The sequence below is a fragment of the Anneissia japonica genome, unplaced genomic scaffold, assembly GCF_011630105.1.
Source record: "Anneissia japonica isolate Jap-2015-1 unplaced genomic scaffold, ASM1163010v1 scaffold1826_len1998817_cov189, whole genome shotgun sequence".
NCBI classification, from domain to species: Eukaryota; Metazoa; Echinodermata; class Crinoidea; order Comatulida; family Comatulidae; genus Anneissia; species Anneissia japonica.
In genome coordinates, this window is record NW_022742159.1 from 1,399,426 (window position 1) to 1,407,886 (window position 8,461).

General features: G+C 31.7%; 1 protein-coding gene across 1 annotated transcript in view; it reads left to right on the forward strand.

Moving 5' to 3' along the window:
- The first annotated feature begins 601 nt into the window (after nucleotides 1–601).
- The window catches only part of LOC117119017 (COP1-interactive protein 1-like), a 12,079-nt gene continuing 4,219 nt past the window's right edge, over nucleotides 602–8,461 (forward strand). Inside the window, exons 1-16 of the mRNA XM_033263799.1 lie at nucleotides 602–851; nucleotides 1,415–1,565; nucleotides 2,858–2,976; nucleotides 3,399–3,494; nucleotides 3,610–3,705; nucleotides 4,606–4,701; nucleotides 4,853–4,948; nucleotides 5,081–5,176; nucleotides 5,283–5,378; nucleotides 6,248–6,343; nucleotides 6,454–6,549; nucleotides 6,681–6,776; nucleotides 7,156–7,251; nucleotides 7,390–7,485; nucleotides 7,611–7,706; nucleotides 7,876–7,971. Of these exons, the coding sequence (XP_033119690.1) occupies nucleotides 826–851; nucleotides 1,415–1,565; nucleotides 2,858–2,976; nucleotides 3,399–3,494; nucleotides 3,610–3,705; nucleotides 4,606–4,701; nucleotides 4,853–4,948; nucleotides 5,081–5,176; nucleotides 5,283–5,378; nucleotides 6,248–6,343; nucleotides 6,454–6,549; nucleotides 6,681–6,776; nucleotides 7,156–7,251; nucleotides 7,390–7,485; nucleotides 7,611–7,706; nucleotides 7,876–7,971 (1,544 nt within the window). The 5' untranslated portion in view covers nucleotides 602–825. The remainder of the gene's footprint in view (nucleotides 852–1,414; nucleotides 1,566–2,857; nucleotides 2,977–3,398; nucleotides 3,495–3,609; nucleotides 3,706–4,605; nucleotides 4,702–4,852; nucleotides 4,949–5,080; nucleotides 5,177–5,282; nucleotides 5,379–6,247; nucleotides 6,344–6,453; nucleotides 6,550–6,680; nucleotides 6,777–7,155; nucleotides 7,252–7,389; nucleotides 7,486–7,610; nucleotides 7,707–7,875; nucleotides 7,972–8,461) is intronic.

Genomic DNA, 8,461 nt, shown 5'->3' on the forward strand with positions numbered 1-8,461 from the left:
TGGGCACTGGTTGTTAAATTTGTGGGTGTTGGTTGTTACATCTGTGGGCATTATTACATTTGTGGGCGATGTGTTGTTACGTTGGTGGGCGTTTTCACATTTGTGGTTTCAACAACCCTCCTTCGTTTAATGCTACTCTGCACTATTCTGTATATTTTCCCGTTTTGCCACTAGGCCTACATTTTTCAATTTCAATACATGCCAATGCCATATATTGAAATAAGGAAAAGCAGAATACAAATACGTGATCCGTCACTGACCCTCTTCCCACCTCCGCCCCGCTTTGAAAAAATCCTGTATCCGCTTCTGCTAACATAATATAGGCCTTATTAATAATACGATACGATATTACTTTATTGTTAATCAATATTCAACATGGATGAATAAAATTGCGATGTTTGGTACGATAAAAAAAAAGGCTGAACATTTAAAAATTATTCGCTTATAATCTCATAGCACACCGTATATCGTCTCATTGGTACTGATATTTGCATATTATTACCCGTCATGACATTTTCCATTGTGTGAACGTGGGGTGACAAGTTTATGCTAACTTTGAAAGAAGACCGATGCCATTATTATATCTAGCTACCATCGAAAATTAGAGTAAAGTTGTAGTTGGTTGTATGGTTGTAGTAGCTTTGGAGCCGAAAGCCACAGTAATACGCGCGCGCGTTTCGCGACATGTTGCTAAGTTACTTCATTGTATACCACAGTAACAATGTTGTGAAAGATCATTCGGTTGCTAATACTTGTTCTGGTTGCACGCACTCTTATCGATCTCTAAAATAATTATCGTATTAAACTCGTATCTACTATTAAGTAATGGATATTACTGAAGTTACTCAGACGTAAGTATCTGCTGGTTCAAGGATACGTTTCAATTGTTTTTTGAACGTTTCATAGTGTTAGGTTAGATTCTTAGGCCTAGGCTAGGCCAAGTCTTAAATTCCTTAGTTTGCAAAAGTTTTTTCTTATGTTAGAGATTCTTTTACGACACTGAAGGTGTGCTTTACGAAAAACATGGAAATTGTTAATAATGCACAACAGATTTTTTAATACGCCAATTTAAAAACAGTGGGGAAACTAGTCTATTGGGCGAACAAATATCACCATATTTTTTCCTATGGGGCCTAGCCTGGGTTTTTAACGGAACCAAATGATCATGGTTAGTTAGATCTGTTTTACTATAAGTATGTTCTAACCAGGGATTATTGTTTGTATAGTCAATCACGTTGTACGTTTATAAATAGATTCAATTTGATGAATATTTAACAGCCGGGTCCTAGCCTATAGGTTCTAAAGTGACAACAGTAATCAAGTTGAAGGCATGCAAGTCTTTTATTATACGCAACATGTTTGCTGGTTTTAATGTAATCAGCAGTTAAAATCAATGTTGATATTTTTTCTTTAGTTTAAATATTGAAGAATGTGCAATAACAGCACCACAGCTTTCTTCAGCAATTCGTTCCAGCGGTGACACGACGCTCACCAAAGGATGTCCAACGAATGAACTCAATGAGGCATGGGATACAAAACTATGCAAAAAAGATTTAAAATCAAAAGTAAGATACACTTAATATAAAATAAGTTAACGTTAATATAAAATAAATAATTTTAGTTCGAAATTGTATTGGTATTCAGAACAAGCACATTATGCATACATATATTCATGTAAAAGGCCCATTAATTTCCAAGTATTTTATTCGAATAATTTTATTGGTTAAAATTTATTGGTTGGATTATTATTAATATTATTATTGTTGTTGTTGTTGTTGTTGTTGTTGTTGTTGCTGCTGCTGCTATTGTTATTGCTATTACAGTGTATTATTATTATTATTATTATTACTGTTCTTAGTGTTATTATTGTTATTATTCTTAACTATTATCATTATTATTATTATTATTATTATTATTATTGATTTTATTATTATTATTATTGTTGTTGTTGCTGCTGCTAACTATTGTTATTGTTATTGCTATAACAATGTATTATTATTATTATTGTTGTTATTAGTGTTATTATTGTTATTATACTTTATAATTATTAACATTATTATTATTATTAATTATTATTTCTATTATTATTGTTGTTGTTGCAGTCTATCTTTATTATCAATCACTTGCTTTCTTTTATTCAAATCTCATATCTTCCCTGCCATGGAATACGCGTATTGCATTTATGGTAAACGCCCAAAGATTAAAAGGGATTAATTACCTCTTTCCTAAAATATTTTCAGGCTTATCTAGACATTCTACATATCACAGAATATTAATCAGTTTAATATTTCCACTTCTGAATTGTAAACCATCTGCAGCCTCGGGAAGAGCCCAGAATGAAAATAATCCCTTTCGCTCCCACATCCCTTCACGTCGCAAATACAATATGCCTCTCTACTCCTACTCCTACATTAACTCTCTCCTTCCTATCACATGTCGCACCTGGGCGCCGCTTTGAGACATCATTTCTTCCATATTCCCTTACCCTTGCATACTCCCTGTCTTTTAACCCATCCACATTCTCCCCTTCCCATATAAAGCAAGCTCTCAACAGGCAAATATTAACTCCCCATATAGTTTATTCATACATATGTTGTAAAATTATTTATTGTAATTTGTATTGCATTGTATTGTCCGTTGCTGGCGTATTGAAGCAACAAATTAAATTGAATTGAATACGGTATTTTTGGTGATTTGTGCTCAGTATGCTTAATCAGACTAGCGAATGATGACCCGAGTCTGTGATTGGTCAGAATATTTTTTGCACGAAAAAAGTATAATGCTTGAGTGACAAGTTTCGCTCTGCTAGACGCACCACTTTCCTCCAAATCCTCATAAAAATATTGAACACTAACAGGGTGTTATAACGTACGTCAAGACGACACACGAGGAAATAACAAGACTTGTGAATGAGGTGGAAGATATGAAAGACAACATCAAGCATCTGAAGGCTACAGTAAACACACTAACTGATGGGTATGTGTTTTGTATTTCGCATTTTAAATAAATATTTTTCTAGCTTTTGTAGGTCTTTATTATTTGTTTATTAAATTAACGAAATACAAAGTAAACGAGATTATAGATCAGGGTCTGTCGAGGATACGCAGACGTAAGTATAGCACAGTCATCAAAAGATATGTATACAATCCCCCGTCAACAAACACAGCATTAATTACAATAAAACAAACAGTAAAATATAATTAGTTTACCAATCTTTTTTCCGTGACATTTATTTTGATGATGATAATGATGATAAGTGATATTGATGATATAGTATACAACAAAATACAAAAAAGATGTTATTGTTGATGGTTGTGATGATGACGATAATGATGTAGAGATATTATAGATATAGTGAATAATATGTCTATATTTTTCTATATATTGAATCTTTACAGCATGGAAGAAGAAAAACGAATCCGTATTAAAGAAATTGCGATAAAATCCGAGGAACTCGACTCAATGAAAGTGGAGAATGCTGAAATTAAAAATAAGTGAGTTAAAATTTATTATAAATAATAATAATAGGTTGTATTGTTGATGGTGGTGGCAATGATGATAATGATGTTGGTGCCTCGATGGTCATAACTACTTATTTACTCTTTACAGCATGAAAGAAGACAAACGAGTCCATATTCAAGAAATGAGAGTTAAGACCGAAGAACTCAACTCACTGAAAGTGATGAATACTGAAATTAAAATTAAGTGAGTTGAAATTCTATACAACTAAATACAACAACAACAACAACAATAATAATAATAATAATAATAATAATAATAATAATAATAATAATAATAATAATAATAATAACAACTTACATTTGCGTATATTGCGCAGTGCATATGCGCTTTACAAATAATTATAAAACAAAAAGCATAATATTACAATAACATAATAAGGTGGACACTAACAACTAAAATGGAGAAGTTAGCCGCAGCACAAGACAATATGGAAAGGAACATGTTAGGTAGTATCAGAGACAGAAAGACAAATAAGTGGATTAGGCCACAAACACAAATTCAGGGTATAATGGAAATAATTAAACTAAGAAAATGGAAGTGGGCAGGACATGTTAACAGAATTTCAGACAAAACAGATGGAAAAAAGCAGTAGCAACAGAATGGAGACCCATGGATGGCAAAAGGAACAGGGGAAGATGGAGAGATAAGATCGATACGTATTGAGGAAGAGTGAATTTGGTGCAACACAGCAAGAGAGAGATTGATTTGGCGTCAACATGCTGAGGCTTTCGTCCAGCATTGGACCAACAATAGCTGATGCTGACTTAGGTGCGGTGGCAAAATAGCACTAAGTGTCTAAAGGGGCAACCATCCGCGCCGCCTCTGCCCTGCGCAATCCCGGTCCCCTACCAGGTGGCGCGAACTAAGGAGCAGGTTTCACATTATACCCTGCCAGAAATGACTGGATGCTCAGATTCTGCGACCACAGTAGGCGCCCCAAGAGACAGAGCAGGCCACTCCGATGTAAAGAAAAAAGAGAGATAATTTCATTAATTATAGGTGTTGTTGTTGATGGAGGTGACAATCACCACTGTGATGATAATATAATAAGTATCTGTGTTTTACTTGATTTACTCTTTACAGCATGGAAGAAGACAAACGAGTCTATATTCAAGATATGAAGGTAAAATCAGAGGAACTCGACACTTTGAGAGTGGAGAATGCTGAAATTAAAAATATGTAAGTTCAAATTTACATAACTAAATACAATAACGGATATTATTGTTGATGGAGGTAACAATGATGATAATGATAATGTTGACACCACGATGATGACCGCCCGTGATGATAATAATAGGTCTCTGTAATTTATTTGATTTACACTTTACAGCATGGAAGAAGACAAGCGAGTCCATATTCAAGAAATGAAGGTGAAATTCGAGGAACTCGACACATTGAAAGTGGAGAATGCTGAAATTAAAAATATGTAAGTTAAAATTTACTTAACTAAATACAATAACAGATATTATTGTTGTTGGAGGTGACAATGATGATAATAATGATGTTGACGTCACGATGATGCTCGTGATGATAATACTTATTTATTTACTCTTTACAGCATGGATGAAGACAAACGAGTCCATATTCAAGAAATGAAAGTAACGGCCGAGGAACTCGACTTATTGAAAGTGGAGAATGCTGAAAATAAAAATAGGTGAGACAAAACTTATGATAACTAAATACAGTATTTGTTTATAATGGCAATGATGTTAGTCATTAGTTTCTGTACTCTGTACTTAAATATTATTGACTCGTTACAGCATGGAAGAAGAAAAACGAATCCATAATAATGAAATGGAAGAAAAATCCGAGGAACTCAACTCATTGAAAATGGTGAATGCCGAAATTAAAAATAAGTGAGTTGACATTTACTCTAACTAAATAAATTAATAATGTAATTGTGGATGGATTTGAATAAATGGTGATGATTGGTAGTGAAGTTTCTTTAATTTTTATCTTTTTACAGCATGGAAGAAGACAAACGAGTTCATATTCAAGAAATGAAGGTAAAATCCGAGGAACTTGAGTCGTTGAAAGTGCAGACTGCTGAAATTAAAAATACGTAAGTTAAAGTGTATAATAATAATAATAATAATAATAATAATAATAATAATAATAATAATAATAATAATGTTATTGTTGATAATGGTGACAATGATAATGACGCCACGATGGTCTATATTTTACTACTTTACTCTTTATAGATTGGAAGAAGAACAACAAATTCATATTCAAGAAATAAAACTAAAGGCCAAAGAACTCGACTCATTGAAAGTGGTGAATGCTAAAATGAAGAATAGGTGAAACTAAATTCAGTATTATAAAATATAATGGTGGTGAAGATGATTATGATAATGATGAGGATAATGATGATAATTATGATGATGATGATGATAATGATAAGTCTCTGTATTTTACTTAATCCACAACATAGAAGAGAAAAGAATTCATATTCAAGAAATAAAACTAAAGGCCGAGGAACTCAATTCAATGAAAGTATTGAATGCTAAAATTAAAACTAGGTTAGAAGATTTAAAAAAAAAAAATTAATACAAAAAATAGACGTTATTGTTCGTGACGGTGTTGAAAATGATTATGATATAGATGACAATGATAATAATAATAAAGACATTTACTCTAACTAAATAAATTGAATTGATTATAATGGCAATGATGGTAGTCATTAGTTTCTCTACTGTACTTAAATATTGTTGACTCGTTACAGGATGGAAGAAGAAAAACGAATCCATGATAATGAATTGGAAGAAAAATCCGAGGAACTCAATTCATTGAAAATGGTGAATGCCAAAATTAAGAATAAGTGAGTTGACATTTACTCTAACTAAATAAATTAATAATGTAATTGTGGATGGTTTTGAATAAATGGTGATGATTGGTAGTGAAGTTTCTCTAATTTTTATCTTTTTACAGCATGGAAGAAGACAAACGAGTTCATATTCAAGAAATGAAGGTAAAAGCCGAGGAACTCGAGTCGTTGAAAGTGCAGACTGCTGAAATTAAAAATACGTAAGTTAAAGTGTATAATAATAATAATAAATAATAATAATAATAATACTAATAATAATGTTATTGTTGATAATGGTGACAATGATAATGACGCCACAATGGTCTATATTTTACTACTTTACTCTTTATAGATTGGAAGAAGAACAACAAATTCATATTCAAGAAATAAAACTAAAGGCCAAAGAACTCGACTCATTGAAAGTGGTGAATGCTAAAATGAAGAATAGGTGAAACTAAATTCAGTATTATAAAATATAATGGTGGTGAAGATGATTATGATAATGATGAGGATAATGAGGATAATTATGATGATGATGATGATGATAATGATAAGTCTCTGTATTTTACCTAATGCACAACATAGAAGAGAAAAGAATTCATATTCAAGAAATAAAACTAAAGGCCGAGGAACTCAATTCAATGAAAGTGTTGAATGCTAAAATTAAAACTAGGTTAGAAGATTTTTAAAAAAAATTAATACAAAAAATAGACGTTATTGTTCGTGACGGTGTTGAAAATGATTATGATATAGATGACAATGATAATAATAATAAAGGTGATGATGATGGTATGTCTATATATTTTTCCTATATTTACTATTTACAGCATGGAAGAAGAAAAACGAATCCATATTCAAGAAATGAAAGTAAAATCTGAGGAACTCGACTCATTAAAAATGGACATTGTTGAAATTAGAAATAGGTGAGGCGAAAATAATTATAGCCTAACTAAATACATGTTATTTTAATTAGTGATGTGAAGATTATGATGGTGAAGATGATGATGGAGATGACGATGATGATGATAATTTTTTATAAGATTTTACTTTACTCTTTACAGATTGGAAGACGAAAAACGAATACATATTCAAGAAATGGAAGCAAAAACTCAGGAACTCGACTTATTGAAAGTGAACATTGTTGAAATTAAAAATAGGTTAGGCGAAATTTATTATAACTTAATACAAAAACAAATGTTATTGAGGATAGTGATGTGATGATGGTGTTGATGATGAATGTTACGATGATAAGTTTTATAAGATTTTACTTTACCCTTTACAGATTGGAAGACGAAAAACGAACCCATATTCAAGAAACGGAAGTAAAAACTCTAGAATTCAACTCATTAAAAATGGACATTGTTGAAATTAAAAATAGGTGAGACGAAACATAAATAATAGATGATATTGCTGACGTCGATGATGATGACAATGTTGATATTTCTGATGATGATGATGATGTTAATGTTGATGATGTTCATGATGATAATGATGATGATAGTGATGATGATAAATCTCTATATTTATACTATATTTTATTTTTACAGTATGGAAGAAAACAAACATATTCATATTCAAGAGATGAAAGTAAAGACCAAAGAGCTCGACTCGTTGAAAGTGGAGACTGCTGAAATGAGAAATAAGTAAGTTATAATTTACTGTAACTAAATATAATACGCCTTTTCCACGAATAGGTAGACATCTTGAAGTTATGACAAACAACCCAAGTCAGTGGTGCGTAAGCAACAGAAATAAGATTAGCTTTGAGAAATTCTTGTCCTCAATTCCATAACGGAGGGTCGTATCACATTAATTTTTCCTGGAAAATGCTCTCAACAACTATTCTACACCACTATATGATTGAAAAAAAATTGAAAAGTGTTTTTGACCTCTGAAATCAAAATGGAAAAAGAAGAGCCTATCTAAATAGTGTATCAAAATAGGCCTATGCGTTACAGTACAGTAGCTTAGTACTTTCGTATTATTGCTGTTTCAGGAACTAATAATATACAGATTTCACTTATTATATATAAAGTACAAGTTATGTTTCAGAAAGAGTATAAAAAAGTCATGTTTTTAACACAGGAAAATCTTAAATTGTAACTAAAACAAAACCCGTTTAGAGTACTATCT